The sequence below is a fragment of the Bombus flavifrons genome, chromosome 12 (assembly GCF_040668555.2).
Source record: "Bombus flavifrons isolate JBK064 chromosome 12, iyBomFlav1_principal, whole genome shotgun sequence".
Lineage (NCBI taxonomy): Eukaryota > Metazoa > Arthropoda > Insecta > Hymenoptera > Apidae > Bombus > Bombus flavifrons.
In genome coordinates this window covers 11,482,633-11,506,486 of record NC_138453.1, presented here as the reverse complement: position 1 = coordinate 11,506,486, position 23,854 = coordinate 11,482,633, and the positions used below count along the sequence as shown (strand labels likewise).

Below are 23,854 nucleotides of genomic sequence, written 5' to 3'. Positions count from 1 at the left end.
CAACCGGAAGTTTCCAAAAAGACCGACGCAAAGATAATACACATCGTAAGTGCACCTCCGAGCTGCATTTCTGCATTCTCATCGCGCGCACCGATGTACAGTGTACAACGATGGACGTTAAAAGAACTTCCATACGGAGTCGGACTACGCGATAGACTGGCTTGCACGTGAAACGAAACCAAAACCTCCTCTCTCCCTCGTGGTGACGTCTTTTACTTCCTGCGTTTCGTCGCGTTTCTACAGCTACGTAATTCCCTTTAAACGTTCCTCGCCGTAATCGCGTTTGACGTATCTGAAAATAGAACGTTCTATGTAACCGAGCCTGGGCTTCGTTCCTCCTAATTGGATAATAAATTTGACGCGCCTCCGATGGCGGCTTTGCGTATGGTGTGAATTATCAAATAAATTATCCACCAGGTTATGTTATAATGTTATAATATAACCATGTTATGCTCAACTACATAAATCGCAGTGGGCTACGCGATCATTTAAAAATTTGTATAATTTAGTTGATAAATTATATCGTTCGAGAGATTTTAGACACTCGATGAGAACGCATCAAACCATCGATCGTCCTCGTTTCGGAAATTAAACGCTGTGAAAACTCGTTCGCTTAAATAAAAAGTAGAAAAAGAAGAAGGAAAGAAAAGATGTAAGAAGAAAAGGACTTTTCACGCACGGTACGCGTTGCTCGCGGGTAATGCAATTTTATCGGCCACTTTTCCGCTTCTTTCGCCGCGAAGCGACATGGTCTTCCACTGAAATATCATTGCGAGCCAGAGGCGGCGAAGAAACGTGGATATTTGTGCGATTGCAAAAGGGCATTCGCTGCAGGCGAGATCTCGGAGCGGAAAGAGCGAATTACCAGAAGAACACGGCTGTAATAACCGCTCCTTTTTCTCGATGACACGTAATTGCCCGAGAGGAGCACGTGAAATAGCGTATCAGAAGCGGATAAAACGGTCTATCAAACTCGTACACGTACGCGGACGTGTGTACACACTCGAACTGGTTCGTGATCGAGGTGAAAAACGGGAAATTATAGGAAATCGCGAACTACCGGCCGCGGGGAACGATCGTGGTACACGAGCGGAGACACGATCGAGAATTGTAGAAATTGATAACCGTGAAGAAGTCACTCGCGCCGGATGAATTATGTATTTAGCGGAAACAATGGAGCACGGTGACGTGCTCTGGTTACCGTCGCTGTTTTCTGGCTTTGGAACATGTTCGAACGTGGTGACTGTGGATTAATTTGCTTGTAATTCGTACGGACAGACCTTTGGAGAAGCTTCGTGATGTTTAGCGATGGGCTATCCTTTGCTCGGAAAAATGTCAGGCGGCAAGCGAATACAATCGATCGACGTGTAGGATATAAAAGTTCTTAATCCTAACGCATCGCTTACAGGTTATCGATTATATCGACGTCTGTATGATTATCGCTTTCCGAGTCGGTATATTGCAGAGATAATTTTAAGTAATCATCTTCGAACACCAATTGACATTGGTCACTTACGTCGTCGGGTTCCATTTTCGAGGCAGACTTCGAACAGTTAACAACTTTTTAACAACTTTGAAAAACAGATAGAACGCTGTTATTGCCGGCTATACAAGCGCGAATTTGTTCAACAAGTTTTCTAGCGTCGCCTTTAACAGATTGAGGAAAAAACCGATTAATAGTCGATAGCCGAAGTCAATAAAACGTCAATTTATAGGCTACCGGTCGATAAACGCCATTGATATGCTGTCGGTAACTAACGCGTTAAGATCGATGGAATAAAATTACGACGTAGGTAAAATTCGATGCAAAAGTGCAGCACAGCATTGAATTCGTAGAAAATATACGACAATCCGACTAATTGAATTTCCATTGACATCCGAGAGGCGATGATTCATTGGTTCGAAACGAAGCGCGATTCATCTGGACCGAGTCTGAATCGGCAATCTAATTTTAATCGTATTCAATCTCGTTGGCGTTGCGAAGGTCGGGAGGATTTCCTGGAAGCGACGTTGGACATTGTCGGGAACGAGATACTAGTCCGAATCGATCAAGGCGATCCGCGACCGAAGAAAACGACCCGCGAACACGTCACGCGTCCAAGATCGATCCAGGATTAATGATGCGTGCAACGTATTCTATGGACGTGTGCGGGAGTGCGTGGCGATAGTCCTTTAAGACGATTTCTAAGTCGACTTCCTAGTCGATAGGTGGACGAACGACCTCCGTGACACGGTACAAGACGTTTAGCAAATGCGCGCGCCAAGTCTTTCACCTTTCCTGACACGAGTTCCCCTCGAGGAATTCCTGTCTCTTTTTTCGTCGTAGAATACAGTCGAGGGACTTTCCTGCGGCTTGCATTGTTGTTGAGATATCAAACCTTTCGCGAATTCGTCGATGTTTTTAGATAATTCGAGTTCTCCGTTTCTTCTTCTTCTTCTTCTTTCTGTCGATAAAGGAAAGTGTAATTTTTTCTTTTTGGTTTTGCGAGAAGTAGAAATATCGAGGAATGTCCATTTTTCTTAATTTTCCATTTTGCGATACATCTTGTCTTTATGAGAACCAGGACTGAAAAACTGTGTCGAATCAAAGAGTGTCCCCGTAAGACGCCATTAAAGATTTGGTGTATCGATTGCGAAACAGGGATAAAAATGATGAATATTTTATTAACCATACCTTGTTCTAGTAACTACATACGGTATAAACTTGGTTTTATGAACAATACGGTTAAATTTATCGAACTTTATTTATTTATTTATCGAAATTTATCGAAGATATTAAAACTTAATTTTCTCGATAGACCTATGTTCTGACCTCTGCACATTTTTCTACGCTCTACGTTGTGTTATAATAATGAAAAAATAACTTATCGAGGACCTTTAAGCGGGAAAGAGGAAGACATTGAAGCAACAGGTTAAACGATCTCGAAGTAATCTTTCATTTGTCGGCCGTAATTATGCGTGGAATTATCGTTACGAAGGATCGATTCGGGGAACGTTCTCAATTATCGAGGGCTGCCGGTACGTGGGCAGAAGTCCGTTCAAACGAAACGACCGAGATATGACGTCTCTGTTTAGAACAGCGAAGAACGACGCTATATAATTGCGTGTTTCCGTTTCAGGGTACTGGGGATACCATAGGCAGGGTTCGTGTCAAGCTGGATTGGGCGCTGCCATGTCCAAGGTAAGTCGACGAAAGAAAAAATACTAGACGCATAATATTTCACTCGTAGAAAATATATCTTTGAAATGTCACCAACGATTTACACGTAACGTAGATTCCATACACGTGTCGTGGATGCATCGATGAAAGTTCAATTGCAACGAATTTTCATATTCGTTCGAATATATTTGAGTTTCTGGAATAGCAAAACCGTGGACGAGAACCACAACCCCCTGTCATCGCGTCACAGACTCTTCTCGCGAGCCTCGAGATGCCACTCGTCGTCTGCTGCTGCTGCTCCTCCGCCAGAAGCAAGCGTATGCAACTCGAAAAACATTCCCCCAAGAATATCACACAACGGTTTCACAAATCACCGTGCACCGAGTCAGAGCCAAGCCAGATACCAAAGCGAAAGGGTGGAACACGATTGAAGGGGGATTAAAATTCAGTCTTTGAAACTATTGAAGTCAACGAGCGAGCCCAAATACGAGTCTTTTCCCTTGGCACGCTCTTTCTCTCTACGATCTCTAACTGTTTAAGTCGCTGGCGTAAACACAGAGGCCCGTTGGATATAAATACGGTAACCCCACGTGTCCTGACGGTTGCCACGTCCCGAAAGAGTTAAGAGGCGACACGAGGGGTCGGCGAGGAGGAACCGAATATGGCCAGGAATGTGAATTCCTGCCTTACGCACCTCCGATCGTGGCCATTCGTATTCGTGGTGCATGGCGAGGGTATAGAAAGCCGGCCTCCGTCTATCTTTTTTTCCTCTTTCTTTCTCTTCCTTCCTATATACGATTGTCTTGTCGAAAGCTCGATTTTCTGGCGCTGGTCGCCAGATCCCCGGAGCCGATCTGCCCAGGACACCACGTAGGCGTCGACCTGTGCCTTTTGTCTCCCCTTACTTTTTTTTATCTTTTCTTTTCGTTTCTTCTCACTGGATTTCGCCGGCAGATCGGCGCATCGACTCGTGCGCTCGACACGTTCGTTCGTAGCACCTGCGTCCACGGTGATACCTTGTTCGTGGCCGGTGTCGCGATAAGTATCGCGGGGCCAATAGGTACGAATTCGAAATTGGTATGTCAGCGGTTTATCTCTCGGGGATCCTCGGCCACGGAAAGGGATGAGTCCATGCTGGTGCGGACGTGAAACGTATGAAGAATAAGAAGGTTGCGGTGAGCAGAGTAGCTCGAATCGCTTTTGGGGATGAGTTAATCCTGCGGCTTGGAAACTCTGCTTTCGGGGAAAACGTGCTTTGGTTTGGTTTTCAGTGTAGGATTACCACATCCGTCGGAATGATGGATCACAGACTTCTTCGTTTTAAACTTAGACATTTTTCTTTGTATAGATATATCTATCTTTTCCTCTATAGATAATATATTACTTTCATCGATCTGACAATTTTTTTGTTACCACGACATCCCCTTGATCGCAGTCGACTAACCAAACGTCTCGAACTAAAAATATCGTCGTAGCTTCGAATTTAAAAATCATCGAGAAATTCTATATATTGAAAATAGTGATACACTGCCTTTCACTGACGTCAACCGAGAAACCAACCCCTTCTCGCGTCGTATAATCTCGATCCAAGCCCGATACGTTTCTCCTAACACGCTTTCTTGTCCCGGGGCCGCGTGACCCAGACTCTGTCGATCTAATCTGCGAAGATGGGAGAGAAGAAAGGCAGGATTTCCGGCGACGGGGTTGGAATCGACGCTGGGAGCGGCGTTATCGGCGCAGCGGGACAGCTTCGATTGCCGGCAAAGAAATAGTGGCACAATTCCGTGGCCACTCAGCCGGCTATCTCACCGTGGATGTATAATTCAGAATTGTTCGGCTATATAGCAGATGTTTAATGCATGCCGCGGTCCGTGCCCGGCTCTAACTTCGCCTCGGCATTCAATGTTAATACCCCACCCCCGCGGTACGAACGGTCAATCGTGCCTCTTACCCACAGTCCGCCAGTCGTGAAACGACGCTGCCGCAATGATTTTAGGCAAATTCGATCCTCTTCCTCGATCCTCCGACCCCTCGTCTCTGCCTCGCTCCGTCTTTATTCGCCGGTTTCGGAGTCGCGCCGCGAATCCAGCAGCTGGTCGCCACTGACGAATTCTAATGGCGCGTTTAACTTCGAAATCATGACGCGGATTCCTCGTCTTTCCTCCTGCAGCCAAGTTTTAGGCAGCTTCGGAGTGTTTCGCAGGACATTGCAGGTGAATTTTAGAGGATGGCAACGTCGACCTTTCTTCGCTCGAGAGAACGCGATATTCGAGGATCTGGATATTTGCCGATCGCTACAGTGTAGCCGAAACATCGATCTCAGCATTTGCGCGCGAATTTTACATCGAACTTTTCACGGTTCATTCTCAAACAAGGGATCGTTGAATCGGAAACTTTGAATCAGAAAACGAAAAATCTACGCAATTTGTTTTACGGCTAAATTATCCTCGAAAGAAAAAGGGACTGTGGTAGAGTCACCGAAATATTAGGCAAATTTTGTTTCTATTTAAAGCAGAAGCTCGTCCATTTTCAATAACGTTTTCCTCTCGAACTGTTCGGCGTTTGTTCGGTGGTCGCAGTGATCGCTAGAAGGATCCTCGTGCGCACTAAATCTCGAGACCGGTGATTTAGAAGGCTCCCGAACGCCATTCAGTATGCAATCGGCCATCGATCTTCGCGTTAAACTGCCGCTCCTGGTATCTACCTCTGTTGTATCTGGTTCCGCGCGTTATCCCCCGATCTACAGAGGATCTAGTCAAGATCGATCTATATACCGATCTATACGACGCGGAACGCGATCATCGATCCTCTCGTTCCACGGACAAACGTGTACCCCTCTCGTTCACTCGCCACGAAAATAACTTCGAGGAGGTCTTTTCGTGAAATCTCAATGTTGCAGTGGTATTCCCAGCTCGAGGAAATCATTTTAGATCCAGCTCGATAGAGATTTATCTTTTATACGGTCGATCGTGCTCGATCTTCCGATTCGGGCGGTAGAAAGTGTTGTTTGATCGTCGCTGGCGATCGGCGCGCCGAGATGATATTTCTAAGCACGTAGAGAGAAAATCGAGAGTAGAATTTTACGTCGGGTGAATTTTTAATTTTACGACTCGTGGGGAAAGGTCTGTTTCAATCTGTTGCACGGAATTCGATCTGTTGTATAAAAATTGGTTGAAAAATAACAGAAATTTGTCGGGCGCTCGAATTTAAATAAGAAATGTTTAATTCGAAGTTTCTTTTGAACTTCGTTTAAATAAAACTCAAAAGCATTTACGTTCCATCGATGGTCCTAAGTAGAATTTAAAATCCATTCGACTCCACCGCCCACGATACTCTCTCCAAAACGTGATGTAACAAAGCTAGTGGAAGCTAAGCTACCCTCTTGTACGTCTTCAACCTCTCGAGCTATTCATTCGCAATATAAACTGAAATGCAACACGTGTCCACTTCAGTTTCACGTTATCGCTCTTGAAAGGGGCTGCTTCCACTTTTGCAATTCAGAAAAACTACTTTCGACCATACAAACAGTATTTTCGTTTCCTGTATTCATATTCGATAGCTGCTGGTCGCTTTGTTATTTGTTTCTCGTCGAGCATCTAACCGAAGATCTGCAATTCTTTCCTGGAAATGAATTCGACGAATCAAGAGGAAAATTAAATACTCGTTACGCAAGACATCGCGATGATCCTCCCTCCCCTAACCCTAACAGACACCAAGAACCCTTGTTCGATGGTCGTTTAAAAAATCGAAACTCAACCCTGTCGTGTATAGCAGCGAGCTATCATAAACGTCTCTCGATTTCTTCAAAAGTCGTTGGAACAACTTATCGACCGCCCCACTATCGTTGCAGAGGCGCACATAAATACGTGGAAACGGTGGCATAAATTTCAGCATGCTCCCATACATATTTGAGCGACCGGTTATATTTCAATCTCGGATGGTCAGTTTCCTCCCCCTCGCGATCGGCGCCAGAATACAACTCGTGCCGGTCGTGTTTCGTGTAGAGAGAGGCAAAGAATACGGCCGCCATTGTCTCGGTTGCAAATTTTTCGCGTGTACAAGCATCGAGGCAACGCTACTCCGTAGGGGGTACATCGTGTCGGTCTCTTTCCCCCTTTCAGCTTCGAGCGTCTGTGCGCCATCGAGCCGCTTCTGTGTTCAGCCGTGTCGTACGAGTTCCCTCGACAAATGCACGTATTTGCTTGGCTACCGGTTCGCTAATACCTTCGCTGTAAAAGCAGCGCACAGAACACGGGGGTTGGAAATTTCGTTCGGGACGGCAATTTTTCTCCGAAGCGTTTGAATTTTTGAAACGCCGGCTACCGCGGATCTTGTTGCGCCACTGACGCGCACGGATTACTTGGTATTTACTCGTTGAATTAACGCGCGGTAAAAATTAACGCAACCGTTTGTCCGATGAGACGTTTAGATTAAAAAGGCAGATACTGCATCTCGTAAAACTTCGTAGGGCTTCTGTGTCTCGATTCTGATTGTTCGTACCGTCTGAGACTTCCGGGTGCGAGACTAATCAGGCTATGATTAGTCTTGATCGAGTCACATAGCTGCGAGGCTACCAGCGCGTCGAGACGAAGCTTCGACTCGATGCTCGTTGGATACGCCAGCTTCGTCTGTTAGCTACGATTCTCATAGCCCGGCGGATGGCGCCGGAACATAAAAGTCACGGTTATTGCACCCGTGCACAGTGTTGGGCGTGCACGTGACTCGGTGGCACGGTTTGACATTGTTGGTCGACGAGGAGGGCCCATTGTTCGCGTAGCGTGCGAATCGGCCGTACGGGCCGGCTCACAAATAATAACATTTCTGCGGGACGATAAATAAAAGCGGCCCCTAAAGTGCAGCAGCAGGCTGGCGCCACTAGAATGCATACGGTAAGAGAAGAGACCGACTGCATGCACTCGATGCACTGACGCAACCGAGATGCCCCGCCGATAGCGTCGAGGAGTTTATGTCACAGCCGTGTTTTTTGCTCCGACTGGAAATTAATGGGCCACGATTCTCGCTGGATGATTCGAAGCGTGTTTAGCTGAGAGAAATTTTACTTTCTATAGATTTGATATTAGCCTTGGCTCGGGTTGAGTCAAAGCAAGGCACATCTAGATTTCTCGGAGAAACAGCAGCGACCGTAGAAACGCGCGTTATAGACCATAAGAAAGAAGCACCTAATGCAAATGCGGTAAGTCGACTGCATAAACTCAGCGATCTGGCAGAATTACGGCGCGAAGCTTGTCGTTTGTAACGCGACTGTGCTTACGAGTATCGTCCGGGCGGTTTCTAATGGAGCAAAGATTACGTATCGGAAGGCAGTGAAAATGCATTCCTATTATTCTTCCTGGCCTTTACGTTACCTTCTTACTCTACCTATGCGGTACATTCTACCTGTATTTCACCTATTACTATTTTGCGTACAAGCAACCGATTGTAATTCTTATTATTCCAACGTAACGTTGAATCCATACGCTTCTGTATCAGCTTTGTACAAATTTGCTCAGAATTTCGTTTCGTTATCGATAAAAATTGTTTAACCCATCCTAGACAGATACAGATCTGTTCCACTGTTCTTCGAACTCGAAAGAAATACAGAAATGAAATTGATTCGTCAACGATCCGAACGATCCACGTGGCATTAAAAATCTTTTCGACAAATCTGTCGACCCTGCTCCATCATCGCTTATATCGAATTTAAAAATCCGAAAGCGCTCGATTCGCACTTAGACAGGACGACTCGCGTGCACGTTGCACGCGGTTTGTTCGAATCGCGTAACACACGGCGCTCTGGCAAGAGAGAGCCGGATGGCAGGAAAAAGAGCAGACGGCGACACGGCTGCGGCGAGCAGCAATAGAAACGACAGGGGAGTCTCAGGTGGCCATTTAAGGCACGGACATTTCGTTCTGTCACCGTGTTCCGTGTTCACCGTCGACCAGCGTTCGCAAGGAGGCCACCTACGCGCCGCTGCTCGTCCTCCCTTAGCGGCCGCATTGTTTTACAAACGGCCGCCATTTCTCATGATAAGCAGAGTAAAACGAAACTAGACACGGCCCTTTCGCTGCGACTGAGCCGGGCAATCCGCTCGCGGTGCCGTCACATTTTCGCGTTTTAACTTCGTGCCAGAGCTATCGACTGCGTTCCGCATCGCTAGCAAAACTTTTTACTCCGTCCTCCTCTTTTGTCGGATTTTCGTTCACCGCCTGGCTTTTTAATCCCTTCCGGGAGAAGCTCTGACGCTGGAATTCTGGGAAACGAAGATGAATTATGTTCTACCTTGTAATTTATACCGTTGCGTCCCGAAGTTAGATTTTTACGCTGGTAGAAACAACGAAGCTGAAACGTCGATAGTTTGGCAATAAAGGGGTATCGGTGTTTTCTAGGAACATTAAAAAATAGTTTTGTCGGTTATCTTTATCGTACAATATAAATATTAACTTTTATCCGCAAAATGGCCTTTCAGTTTTTCAATTTCATCCATTTGTTACAAAGCTACGATCGTTCGAAGTTAGCGATTACCAATTTCTCTCTTCACTCGATGCTTCAACTTCTTTTTTTTTTTTACAACTTTCTCGTCATATTGCCGATAAGAAAGCATGCTTTTATAATTTCGTGGAACCTACAGAACGATGTCCCGTAGATATTTCTGGTGCCTGCGCTTCGCAAAAATCGGCCATCTTCTACCATTCTATTTCGACGCAACGAAAACGAACTGTAGGTCTGATAAAGAAAGGTAGAAACGTAGGAACAGGTTTCGATAATTCGTATATAATTCGCAAAGCTTAAAAGCGGGCATATTCTCTTAAGTTTCCCAATGCCAATTTCCACCACTCGAGCGTCTCTGAAATATTCAACGGCTGCCCAATTTATCTATCGCACGTAGTCTAACAAATGTCGCCGTCGCGTTCAACAACCGCTCGCTTGAACTCTGACACCGTCTTTCTCCCTCGCTCGTTCGCGTCTTCGCCTAATCTTCTCTCTGGTATTTCCGTACTTCTCGTTCTTCGTTCGATCTTCTTACGATCCTCGCGTTTCCTTCACCGTGAAACGTTCCGTGCGCGCGTGGGCGTCCGACTGCATCGGCGCGTAGGTGCATCCCAAGAGAGTACACCGACATTGTCCCGCGATTAACACTTTGATCCCGGTGATACTTAAGCGGAATCGTGGGTTTGCTTTTCGCGCGAAGGTCAGTGCAGGGGGACGCTATTTATGAAAACTAGCAGCCAGAAGACGCGTAGAATTTGTGATGGGAAAAAGTCTAGGAAGCATATGTTCGTAGTTTTAGAGTCGCGTAATCGCACGGCTATGAGCATTTACTATAGTCACGTTCCGAGAATTCATGGTTACATTATGCTCATGATCATCCGCAAATCGTTCCTGGCTGTTTCGTAATAATTATAGTCGTTTCGTGCTTTCAATTTGCAGCAATTATAGCGACTCCTAGGGGGCCACCCTATTATAGTCATTGTACGATCTTTATAGTCACTTTGTAACCATTACACTCGTAGTATACCATTTGCATTCCTCGATACAAGCCTAACGTAATTTATATTCGATTCCGCTTTGACTCGAATCTGATCCATGAACTCAAACTCAATGCAAAGTACGATGTCGAGAAAAAGAAGTCCGTTGTCATCTCCGATGCTATTCGTATCGTTCGATATCATCGTCAACCGTGAATTTGCATTTAGTTTCTATCGATCATTCTGTTACGGAACGTTGATTAATATGTATGCGGGACATAATCTCTACTACTGTTGCATCGCCGTTAGATAAGACCGTGCAAGACGTACCGTTACGTCGTGTAAAACGTAAAGGCATCGCGTGGCAGGAAGTCGACTTTGCGGGCTTTCGACTTCGGTAAATACGTCGCTGACGAGACCTTCTTCCATCGTTAGCCGCGTAATGGAGTATTAAGTTCTAATAACGCGGACGATCGTCCGATCATACACGATAAATGGGATTAATTGGAACGATTGCATTTCATCTCTCTATTAATGCTACTAAACGGGCAATTAGCATATTAACGGCGGTGCTTTGTGCGTTAAGAAAAATTTCGTTTATGGAAATTAGCGGAACTATTGGCAACGGTATATCGACGATTCGTAATTTTTCTCTGAAATTTTATACATTTAGAACGACGTAGCGTCGATTTGTTTGGAGTTTTGTCGGCTCGTTTTTCCTTAACCGGTTATACCTTCTTCTTTCGTTTCTTCGATACGAATTGAAGGAGTTGCTGTAATAAGAGGACGGTTCTGTTACTTCAATCATTTGAACCTATCAAAATGAAATTGTTTCTTTAAACGCGCCACAAATTCATAGTCGATCGATACTCGTAACAACAAAGCTGTGCGCTTGTAATTGATATAAAACCTATACCTTTCTTGCTCTTCCAGATGGATACGATTTAAATATTGCGACTGTCTGCTTGGTGTTGCAAGCCGTTCAATCTCAACTTTGACATTCTTTCTATACTGTACGAACCTCTTGTGAATTCCATATTTTTTTTCACGGCCTGGCAGTCGCGTCGCAGCAAGTAGTATAACTTCGTACGCGTCAGACGAGTAAAAGCGTGAAAGTTTGTCTGCGGCCGCCGCATGGGAACGACCGATAGGAAGGTTCGGCCGCGATACAGAGGTATGTCGATGATTTCGAGTGGCACTCGAGTAATTCATGCGCCGATTAAGTGCACGGTCGAGCATCGGAGGAGAGAAGCGTGTGTGAACGTGGCTGAAGAGCGTTGTTTTATCACCGGCTGCCAAATGTTGCGACACGTTCTCCAGTTACGTTACATGCTTCGCAATTTATTGACTTTTAATCGAACCGCTCATCTCGTCTATATTTGTCTTCAGCTTTCCGCGGAGTCCGAGCTACTGTAACGAGTACGGGGTCGTACGTAAATATCGGTAGGCTTGCGTAACGCATCACGCGTTCCAAAGATGCTACATTTAGATCGAAAAACACGTTCGCGTAGAATGCCGAGTAATCGACTTTTAATCGATTAAAAAAGTTGGCGGACGATACGATCAGTTTAATCGATCGTCGAGTTTCTGTCGGAAATCTTCGAAGCTCGCGTTGAAAAAGTTGATTGGCGATAACGTGGAATATCGCCAACTTCGTGTAAAGCGAAATACGACAAAATTTCGTTCTACATTTTCGACTTAGTTTAGCAGCTTAACGCTGGTCCCTGGTCGAAGCTAAACGTTCTCGATCCTCGCTTCGTAAATCGTAAGCACGTTCTTGCGATTTCTTCAACGACCGAAGAAACGGTTCTCGCTGCTCTTGCCAGTTACCAGGGATTTCACCAGTGGCTGTTGCTTGATTTTTCCGCAAACGGGCGTCGCGATGGTCGCGAACGCTGGATCGCGAAGGCCACGATCCGCGAAACCGATTTAACATGCGTGACGCGCAACGCGCCGCATAGACACGCGACTAGCATACGTACGAGTCGCTGATTTATCGCGTCTCGGGCTCGTGCGCGCGAGCCACGTCCCTTATCTACACCATTATCTTCTCGATTGAAGAAAAGTTGAACTTTCGTGGGTGCGTCCGTTTCCTGGTTACAGCGCCCGTGGCTGGGAAAAATCGCGAGCCGGTGATCGCGCTCGTTGTTGCTCGTGAGTGTTCCACGCGCGTCTTGTATACGGAAATTATACGAAGATCGTCGTCTCGATCGCACGTGCAATCCACTAAAAAAGAAAAAGAATTTATCAACTTACTCTGTTAGCGACTGTGATCACGTCATAGCACAAGCTCAGGTGAAAACGAAATACCTCGATGCAGACTTCGATCCTTTCCATTGCGATGGCTATTGCGTTGCCATTAAATTAAAAACAAGATCGAAATCTCGCATGAGCGTAACTTTTGAACGCAATGTGACGTTTAAATAAAAATCTATCGGATGCACGATGCTTCTGATACGTAAAGAGGTATCGTCTAACACACTGGTGAAAGTAATCCCAAGAATTCTATTAAGTATTCAGGAAAAGAAGGAATGAGTTTGTCCGATAAAAAATAAGTACATCGTAAAGCGTTTCCCGTGGTTAGTTATTCGACGTCGATTAATTTCTCTAATGGAGTGCCTTTCTATTCGTTTCAGAACGGTGAGAGGCTGTTCATCGGAGCGCCAGGAAGTTGGTACTGGCAAGGTAAGGTTCTTTCGTGGTACACCGTTTCCACGGCTCGATTTAGGTCGACAATTTCACAATCGATACCACCTTGAGACACGACATCTTGTTCGACTTGTAAATACGCGTATCGATCCTATTTTGATTTCCATTTAATTGGGATATTCGAAGAAACTGGAAACACAGGACGATTCGCGATAGAAATCGTTACCGTCTCTTCGAATATCTAATTTCAGACCGTTTGGAAGTCTCGATTTCTTTCGGTACGAGACAACTCGAGTAACTCGAGTCGTTTGTTATGAATTTTCACAAAAAATTAAATTACAAAGATTCGTTGAATTTCGAAAGTTTCCAAGGCTTACGGAGAATCTCAACGATCGATGGAATTTAAATTGCACGTATTGTAAAAATGGAAATATTATTCGAATCAAGGAAATTCCCGGACCTCCCTAAACCAATTGGGCTTCTAAAAAATACTCGGCAGAATTGCGATCGGCAAAATTAAATCCCCATTTACACCCACTAATTGGACGGTGAACGGTCACTGGGCCGCTAATAAAAAAGAGAAACAAATCGGAGCTCGAGCTTTCATAACGCCTGGGCGACGGAACTGCAACACGTAATACATCGCGACCACACGTGCTCAGTGGGTCTTTGAAGTGATTTAGAAGGCTTTCGTTGAACGATTCCAGGTCAGATATACTCGATCAGCACCGCATTGAGATTGGAGTTCTTAGCGACGATGTTTGTCATCCCCGAAGCAGATGCATCAGGTATCGCGTACTTGCAGGCGCCCCTAATCAAACGAAAGATAAACAAATGTGTCGTTTAAAACCAGCCCCCTGTTTTCAACACCTCTAATCTGCCGCCATGTTTTCTTAACGACGGCGTTCATTAACAAACGTTGCTTCATGCTCCGCGACGATCTTTTCGTATTGAGTTTCTTTTTTTTTTTGAAACTTCACAGCGTGCAGCGTTCAAGGAAGTACGGTATTCTGATCAAATATCTCTGTTGTTTCCAAAAGATACGACGTTATTTCGAGAGCGGAGCTGTTTTCCTTTTATCTTCGTCTCGACGTAACGTCGTAGCGTGGTAACGTTGTGCTAATTATATCGAGTTCTGAGAATTTATGCAGGGGAATATTTCGTTTAACGATAAATAATTACCGTTTCGCTTAATCGCAAATTCAACTTTTATTTCCTACTTCTTGATACATTTTCTTCTCTTGAAAAGCAAACCAGAGATATTTATCGGCACTCCCCTGGACGTTTCATTCTGCGTATCACGAATATCGATCCACGCATCGATGGTGTTCGCGACAAATTCGAAACGATGAGATTATTTGCCACGCGATCGCGGCATTCGTTTGCTTGGCCCCCAAATAATCAATTTCCAATAATTCCATATTCATCTGGCTTCCACTCATGCGGATTTACCGCGATTAACCCGACGCCTGTGATTAATAACGATTCGAACGAACTCGTGTTGAACTGTCACGCTCAAGAATATCGTAAATGCAAAAAGTAAAAAGAAAAAAAAAAAAAGAATAAAAAAGGGAAAGAAAAGAAAGAGAGGGAGCAAAGTGCATCCTTTGTTCCGTACATTAGTTTGCAATTAACGTAGAGTATAATCTTGTATGCTTGACAGTTTGAGGCTTGTGACGCCTCTGACGCTCCTCCCCCTCAGTGATTAATATCCGATTGATGATTAATGCACCGTATGCTATGATTACTTATTAATTACTGCCAGGTGAGACGAGGGTGGCAGTGTTTAACTGGTGCAGGCCCGCTTCCTTCGCAGCTTCGCGTTGCAGCCAGAGAATAATAATACGAAGCCAGTCTGTAGTAACAACAATAATTTCTAATTAGACTCGAAAGAGTCTCCTTGGTTGTTGACGTTTAGTCGCAGTTGCATAGTAGTGGCGACCATCGGAATAATATCAGCGTCGTCGATAGAGCTGCGCTTAGAAGCTGGATTAATCATAAAAGCGCCGCTTTACGAGCGTGTATCGTTACCAACGTTTTTTGACTACGATTTTCCGATTTTATTCCCATTTCAAGTGGCTATCCAAATGGAATAGGACGTAGCTTTAAATCGCGCAGCTTGGTATCGTAAACAACGAACGTAGAATATATCGTAAGATGTGAAATATCTGTATTTTAAATTGAAAGGCGTATAAAGTCGAGAAGTAACGTTTGTATCGATTCGCTAAATTTTCTTCATTGTTTAAATTTGGTCTAGTCGGACCAATTGTACGATCGAGTAATCGATACTTTGTATTATAGCTGTACTTGCGATCAGATATTTCCTCTGACATCGCACGTTGCTAGTTTCTTGTTAATATTCTCGCGGATATTTCCCATGTTACGATCGACCATTCTATATCGATCCAAGTTTCTCACAGATATTAAATTCCTATTTCGTGTCAGTGCGCGTTCCGCTGGATCGTAGTCAGAAAGCAAATACGTTTGGGAAAGTATGTGTCTGAAATCGTAGGTACAACTTGGTGATTGACTGCATCGATTGCTTTACAGGCCAAGCGTTTTCACAGCCGTTGAACAGCCGCGCGAGAATAATGTTCACGAAGGAAGGGCCAGCCACCGAAGACGATAGCTACATGGGTTACTCTGTCACGACCGGCGATTTTATTGGAAACGGTGACAGCGGCACCGCCGTCGGCGTACCTCGTGGCTCCGATCTCCTCGGCAAAGTATGCTCATGAAATATTAACGCGGTAATTCGAAAGAAAAGAAGTCGCGGCATCGGAAATTAATTCTCTCTCGTAGAGAAAGTAACCTACCGAGAGAGATCGTTCGTTCGCCTGTTTCTTCGCGGAAACCGTACGAATTCGGACGCTTGAGATTCGCTAGAAACGATTCTTTGTTAAATCGTCGCATCGAGAAACAAGTTAACGAGGAAATTCGATCGGCCAAGATAGAAGCGAGAACGTTCGACCCTCGTGAAACACCAGGCTCCGTATAAAATTAACGAAAAATCTTCGATTATAGGTCATTATCTTCACCTCGAACATGACGAATCATCGCAACATCACCGGAGAGCAAATGGGAGCTTACTTCGGTTACGCCGTTGCTTCTGGCGACATCGATGGCGATGGACTAGACGATCTTATAGTTGGTGCGCCTATGTACACGGTGCCAGATAACCCGGAAATGACCATCGAGACCGGAAGGGTGTACGTGATCTATCAAGGCGTTGGAGCTGAAAAATTCCGCAAAGTTGACTCTAGGTACCGTCTCGTCTCGTTCTTGTTACACGCGCCTTATCAGCCAAAAGTTCGACGATATTCCAGAAGCGTCGATCACGATTTTCAATTTTTGCGCGTGATATTCCTTTCGTCTATAATTCCATTAGCGGATACTTTACTTACCAGATGACCGACCCAAGCCATACTAATAAACAGTTCTTCCCAAAGAACGTAGGCAATTGTCCGATTTAAAGTTACTATCGTAGAAAAGAGAACACTCGTGTCTGTCGTGGTTCGATTTTGTTGCCACACGAACGAATCGTCGTTATGCGTGGCTGAAACTAGTTGCAAGGAAGATCCTGAGGATCAGCCAGAACTCGAGAACACGCGGATCGTTGAACTCCCGCGATAATTGCTTATCGTTATCCAGGGACGGAGAGAGCAACCGCGGACGATTCGGCTTGTCACTGGCCTCTCTGGGGGACATCGACCGTGACGGTTATGGAGACTTCGTGGTGGGTGCTCCTTACGGTGGTTTACGTGGTCACGGTGCCGTGTACATCTATCACGGTTCGTCAACCGGCGTTCTCGAAAAGTATTCCCAGGTGATCTACGCTGAAAACCTCGATGTACCCGTGAACACGTTTGGATTTTCCGTATCTGGTGGCCTCGATCTCGATGGAAATCGTTATCCAGATTTGGTGGTCGGTGCTTACGAATCTGCCACCGCTGTATTCTTCAGATCCAGGCCAGTCATCAAGATGGATTCGTACGTGTCCTTCGATCTGGAATCGAAGTTGATCTCTCTGGACGATAGAAATTGTACGCTATCGGACGGCAGCAGAGTCACTTGCCTTCCTCTGAGAGCTTGTTTCAAATATAGCGGAGAAGGTGTTTTCTCGAGGCATAATTTCAATATTCAGTACGCTCTGGACGTGAAGAAGACAAAGAGTCCGAGATTGTTCTTCTTGGAGCTGGAGGGAAGGAACACGATGAATCGAACGATCATGGTCGATCGCGAACGACAGTTCTGTCGCACCGTTCAGGTTCGTCTAAATCATTTCACTTGCTTTTCGGCGAACAACTTTTATCAATTAATCGGAGAACTTGATTGGAAATTTTCAAGTTCCGCTACCAAAAACTTTCAAGTATTATTTAATCAAAAAAAAAAAAAAAAAAAAAAAAGTAAACGTAGAGACAAAATTCTATTTGTTGCATTTTCAGTCATGATCGTCCGAAACTTTGACTCGTCAGATCTAATTAACCAGAAACCCTTGCACCATCCATAGGTATACGTGACACCGAACATTCGCGACAAGCTTACATCTCTGGACGCCGAGATGCGGATGAGTCTCGACGAGGAACGCTACGAAGACACTCGACCGAGAGACCCTAGACTCTCGTTGCGTCCCGTTCTGGGCTCCACGACATCCAGGAAGGACTCTCTGTCCATCAGAAAGAACTGCGGCTCCGACAACGTGTGTATCCCAGATCTGCAGATGAACGTGACATCGAACGTGCAGAAGTACCTGCTAGGCTCCGGCAAACGGCTGCAGCTAGACGTGTTGGTGCAGAACATGGGAGAGGACGCTTTCGAGTCGACGTACAACTTGAAACTACCCGCTGGTATCGATTACATCAAAGTGGAGAAGATCGAGACTATGGGGGTGCCTGTTCAATGTTCGGCGCCCAAACAATCGAATAACAATACTCTTCGTTGCGATATTGGCAATCCGTTGCAGAAGAACGGATTAGTTAAATTCAGAGTGTTGTTGCAACCTGTCACGTCGCATGGAATGAAGCCGATTTACGAGTTCGAAATGGACGTGAACACCACCAATCCAGAGAATCCGTACACGACCGACGATAATACGTATACCTTGAGATTGCCAATTTGGATCGAGACCGATCTACGAATAGACGGTGAAAGTAAACCGAAGGATCTGTATTACAATCCGGATAATTATACCAGCGAGATAAATGTTACTACGGAGGCAGAGTTTGGACCAGCTATGACGCACAATTATACTATTCGGAACCAGGGTCCGTCGGACGTTATCGAAGCAGAGGCTTTTCTTATTTGGCCTGCTCAAACCTTGGCTGGAGACACGTTGCTGTATTTGTTGGAGCAGCCGGAAACTTCTGGACCCATCGCCTGTGAACCTGCCAATGCAAATTATCTTAGTCTGAAGGTACGTTTCGAGACTCGTTATATTTTTATTACAACACTTTGACAGTCTTACGTTTCGGTTTAGACTTTACTGCCAATCGCCGACACTTTCACTCAGTCCGTTATCGTATAATTATGATACATTTTTTAAGAAAATCGCATTCGATCCATTGTATCGTACATTTGAGCTTTGTACGAATATGTGTATTCGTTTCCTGATCGTCCCATACACTTACACAAGTCCAGATTATAATCCTTTTCCGACCAATCGCTTTCACCGAGTCGTTAGACTCACAAATTGCCGGCCTTTTCGATGCATTTGTAAATCGTTTCGCTTCGATGGAACGCTATCGGATACAGGAATCGTTTGGCTCGCGCGTAAGTGCCGATTAAATTAAAAAGAAAAAGCCGAAGGCAGGTTAAGATGGAAGAAGCGATCTTTGCGAAAATAACTTCTCGTCTCGAAATAGAGAACGTTCCCTTAAATCGACCGAACGAATGATAACATTCGGATGAAAAGTAGTATATTCGTATGCTAATTACAGCTGGACCAACGCAGAAGTATGTACTGGCATCATCCAGATCCATCGGGAGTGATCCTGGACGAGTCGCAGTCAGGCAGAACGATTAACGTGCAACGAGGCTTCGACATGGACAAAAGTAAACTGTCCCAGAAAGAGGAGTCCGAGATCAACACCGGAGACAGTTCCAACATCCAGAAATCTCGTCATTCCTCCTCCTCTTCGTCTAAAGCGATCACCAGTGAAACAAGAAGATTCCAATTATCCGACACTGGGAGCAAACCAGACGTCCTGATCACCACCTACACTCAAAACAATTCAGGGACCAGCTCTATAAATACGGCAGACTTAGCCGCTGGTAACAGAGGCGTGATTTTTCACACGGAGTCTGGCGGTTACGGAGAGACGGCTACGTTGGGCGGTGGTTTCCGGCCCAGTGACGGTAACAGTCTAGGTGCAAGAGTACCAGACTTCGAAGGAGGCCATGGATCGTACGTGAACCATTCCGAAACCATCGTAAACCGCTGGGGCGAGACCAGCGTTTCTGGAGGTCGCTCGTCTTCGTCGGATAGATACGGCTCTAACGTAAACGAGAACGATGAAAACTACCAGGAGCTATTAAGACAACGACAGGCGCAACGTGAACGCGAGGAGGAGGCTCGATTGGAGCGTCAGAGAAAAAAGGAACAACACATGGCTGCGCAAAGACAACGAGAGGAGCAAGAACGTTTGTATTATCAGAGAAGACAGGAAGAAGAACGCAGAAGGGCGGACGAGGAGATGAGAAAGAGACAGGAGGAGGAACGAAGACAACGGCAAGAAGAAGAGATACGAAGGCAACAAGAGGAACAACGAAGAAGAATAGAGGAAGAGGAATATAGGCTGGAGCAGGAGAAACGTTACGGCAGTTCCTCCGAACATCGTGCAGTTCAGACTGGTTTCATCAGCGGTGATCGAGAAGAAACTGTTCGAGGAGGTGAATTCGGATTCCAACTACGTAACGTCAGCTCCACGCAGGACCTGGCACGACTCTTTGGATCCTTATCGAAGTCAGCGACTGGTTACGAATTGTTCAACAGACAGGGCAAGCAATATGTTCAGTTTATGGGAAGATTCCGAAATTCTGCCGACAGAAAGGAGTATATAGAGTTCCAAGATGGATCTACGTTCCCTCTTCAGGATCGTTACGGAGGAGAGAGTTACGTTTCTGGATCTACGGAGACCAGAGACGGTAGATTCTTGAAGATAGAGGGTGAACTTCTGGTCGATTCGAGCGGAAAAGGGTTCATCGTGCTCAAAGATGGTCGCAGATTCCCTCTGCAGGGCTCGTTTACCTACACCGAGGAAAGAACCTATACGTTGGATCCATATAGTTATCAGGGAGGTAGAACCGGTAGCGAATACGAAACGAAGGGTTACAGTAAATCCTGGAACGAAGAATCTAGCCAAGCTGCTGGCACAGGAAGCGATTACGAGTCCAAGTATACCAGCACGCACGAGGAAAGAAGAATAGAAGACAGAAGAGTAACTAGCAGAGTCTACGGAAGAGAGAACCGCGATACTCCCGAGGAACGCTTATCGACTAAGATTCCAAATTCCAACGATGGTTCTAGATTCAGGCGAGAAAGCGATATGGTTAATGTGAGGGAATTTAAAAAATTCGAGAAGCTCCATAGAATACCTAGGGATCTTGAAAACGACCCTTTAATGCCAGAAGCAGAATTCGACGAGGAAGATTACGAGAGCGATCTAAGAAAGCAGGAACCGGTTAGTCTTTGCAAGACAGCCAAATGCGTGATGCTGAGATGCGTTTTGGGTCCACTGAAGAAGGACCAGGAAGTTTGGATCGGAGCTAGGTACAGAGTGGACGCAAGGACGCTGAAGAAGGTCGCTCTGCAGGAAAAAGTCAGGGTTTCGACTCGATTGGAGGCACAAGTCACCAAGCAACCGTTCATAGGCGCACCTGCCGAACAGGTGATCAAGAGCCACGAAATTAAGACGAACGTGGAGCCAAGCATAACACCATCTGCGCCGGATGTTATTCCGCTCTGGGTCGTGGTACTCTCTGCCTGCGCTGGAACGATCATCCTATTACTGCTTATTTTCCTGCTGCACAAGGTTTGTTTATGCAAATTAAGCGGTACGAGTTTGCGTAAGACGATGTACGATGATATCAAGGCTTGTTTGTTGAAAGTATCTATCGAGTGTCGTAATCTCTCTAAACTATTCTTATCCTTCTAGAAACGTTTACATTCTGTTCTCGTTTTTGCTAAAAATCTTTCGTTAGAAAAATCGATGAATCTCGAAGAATATTAGTATCGAGAATGTTATTGATATTACACAAGTACATCTTCCGTAAAGCCTTAAAACCGAATAAGGTAAAGAACTGAAACGATTTTACAAAATACCTTTTTATCTCTTCGACAGTGCGGGTTCTTCAAGAGGAATAGACCGTCAGATGCACCAGAGAGGCAACCATTGAACAGGAACGGCCACTTCCAGCAGGGTGACGACCACTGAGAAAAAGGGCCAAGTATCCATCGATGGAATTTATTTCAAATCTCGAAAGTCGAACTGTACGAACGAGCCATGGAGGGCCTTTTAATCCTCGAATCTCGCGAACGAACAAATTCACGCACTGCCTGCATCACGGCTCGTCCTAACTGTAATACAGTCCCGTGTCAAGCAGCACTGTGACTAATATTACGATTATTGTAATTAACAAAATCGCGAGTGCCTTTATCTCCAGCCCCGAACGAGGAAACTGCTCGAGCATTTTTACTTACATCGAATTACGAACGAATAAGCGATGTAGAAAAGGTTCTGGGGTTAATCTGCGATTATTTTCTACTGCCACTGAATACTCCTTCCAGCTCCTGCAGCTCGATCATGCAAGTTTCTAGTCAGGAGACGTTTTTCTTTTTCTTTTAATTATTATTATTATTATTATTATTATGTCATTTTTTAATTACCTGTAATTTACTTAAGGCACATGCTCGTCGATGATTACGAGCGAATACGAAGATCGATCGAACTGCCTCGATGACGTGGAGGTCGAAGTGGCCTGCAGATGCACCTTGCAATTTATGGAAAATAGATTGCACTTTTTCGCTCCGTGTAGAATTTATCGTAATCTTTCCTTTTTTTTTTAAAGGAAACGTCCGTTATGGAGAATTCTGAAAAAATAAAATCAAAGAGTGAACGAGTTTTTTATTTTATCGGTCTTGTACAAACGCTGATTATATTCCGGGGCTTGAGCAATTGCAAAATAGTTGAGATTACCAAGAGAAAAATGTCTAGTTCTGTGTTGTAAATATACTATAGTATATTTATTCTGGCATACCTGGTGGAATATTCAGAATAATAATTTATTAATTCTATTTTCCATTAGAGGAACGTTTAATCGGCTCGAATGCTTCGATTCACGTCGATAGAGATCTCATTCGTCGCCGACATCGGCAGTCGATTTTATATTTGTTCTCCTTTTTAAAACAAGCTCGAGAACGGGAGTTTTCGATTATTTATTATAATTTCTACATTATTATATGTATATGTAACGTATGATAGAGCGTCGTAACGTGAAACCGGGGCTTGCCCTGACTGTATGTGTGTACAATCTTGTAAATTATTAACTGTATTACTAAAAACCGTTCAGAAAGTAACTAGCTAACACAAATTAATAATTGTGTAGAGAGTAAACGAATTCCTGAATAAGCGGGAAAGTAGAAACTGACTTGTACATACAGACTTAAGGTGTAATATTAAAAGAAAAAAAAAAAATATATATATATATTAATTAATAATATTATTAATATTAAAGATGGTATTTTATTTTTAAATATGGGTAAAAAATCGCCTCTGAGAAAATTACTTTATCAATTCTAAGAAATCTAGAATTTTTTAACGAGAATAATTTTGAAAATATATGCCATGAAAGTGGAGAATTAATTAATTTTTCATTGAGACCAACTAGTAATCTCGATAGGATGATCCCCCTTTATTTCAGACTTATTCCCTGTTTTAAATAAATTCGTATCCTTGTATCAGGAGATTCGTCACAATATGATCGGAAACAATTAATTTTTCATATAATCATTTATTAGAAAAATCACAATGACGTAACAGCAGTAGACATAAAACAAATGCATGATTAGCATGAATATCATACTCTCACTGTTGTTTCTACGATAGTTGTATGGATCGTTTTTTGTTAGACCTGCATTAATTTGTAAAGTTACGTCGCGCATAAATGATAAGAAAATTGTTCCAGATATAAAAAAATATATCTTTCGATAATCTTGATTTATTTGATAGATTTTGACAATGTTTCTACTCTCTCACTCTCTCACACATACACACACTCTTTCTCTTATTCTCACTTTTCATTGTCTTTGATAAAATTTATACAAAAATAATCTTATGAGTACAATCATTTTGTAAAATATATTACCGTATTTCGTTTAATATTTTAATTCTTGCGTTTTAAGAACCTCGAAGTAGAAAAAGTGTTTAGAAAAATTTCTGGTTCTTTCAATGATTGATTTGCTTTTTCGATCGAGCGAAAATGGTCTGCGTATATTCGTGAGACAAAATGAAATCTGCCACCGGGACGAAGTAAATCTTGTAAAAAAGTGTCTTCATATTTTTTTCCCCGGTTTCTGCCTTC

The 23,854-nt window shown here is 44.3% G+C and overlaps 1 protein-coding gene across 2 annotated transcripts in view; it reads left to right on the top strand.

Annotated features, from left to right (window-relative positions):
* The window catches only part of if (integrin subunit alpha inflated), a 75,419-nt gene extending 52,211 nt beyond the window's left edge, over positions 1-23,208 (top strand). Inside the window, exons 5-13 of one of the 2 annotated variants that reach the window (XM_069124825.1) lie at positions 3,120-3,181; positions 13,264-13,312; positions 13,984-14,064; positions 15,827-16,002; positions 16,301-16,539; positions 16,928-17,543; positions 17,787-18,689; positions 19,213-21,306; positions 21,616-23,208. In XM_069124825.1, the coding sequence (XP_068980926.1) occupies positions 3,120-3,181; positions 13,264-13,312; positions 13,984-14,064; positions 15,827-16,002; positions 16,301-16,539; positions 16,928-17,543; positions 17,787-18,689; positions 19,213-21,306; positions 21,616-21,708 (4,313 nt within the window). In that variant the 3' untranslated portion in view covers positions 21,709-23,208. The remainder of the gene's footprint in view (positions 1-3,119; positions 3,182-13,263; positions 13,313-13,983; positions 14,065-15,826; positions 16,003-16,300; positions 16,540-16,927; positions 17,544-17,786; positions 18,690-19,212; positions 21,307-21,615) is intronic. The other variant, XM_069124826.1, reaches the window with a different exon arrangement.
* Positions 23,209-23,854: the final 646 nt, after the last annotated feature.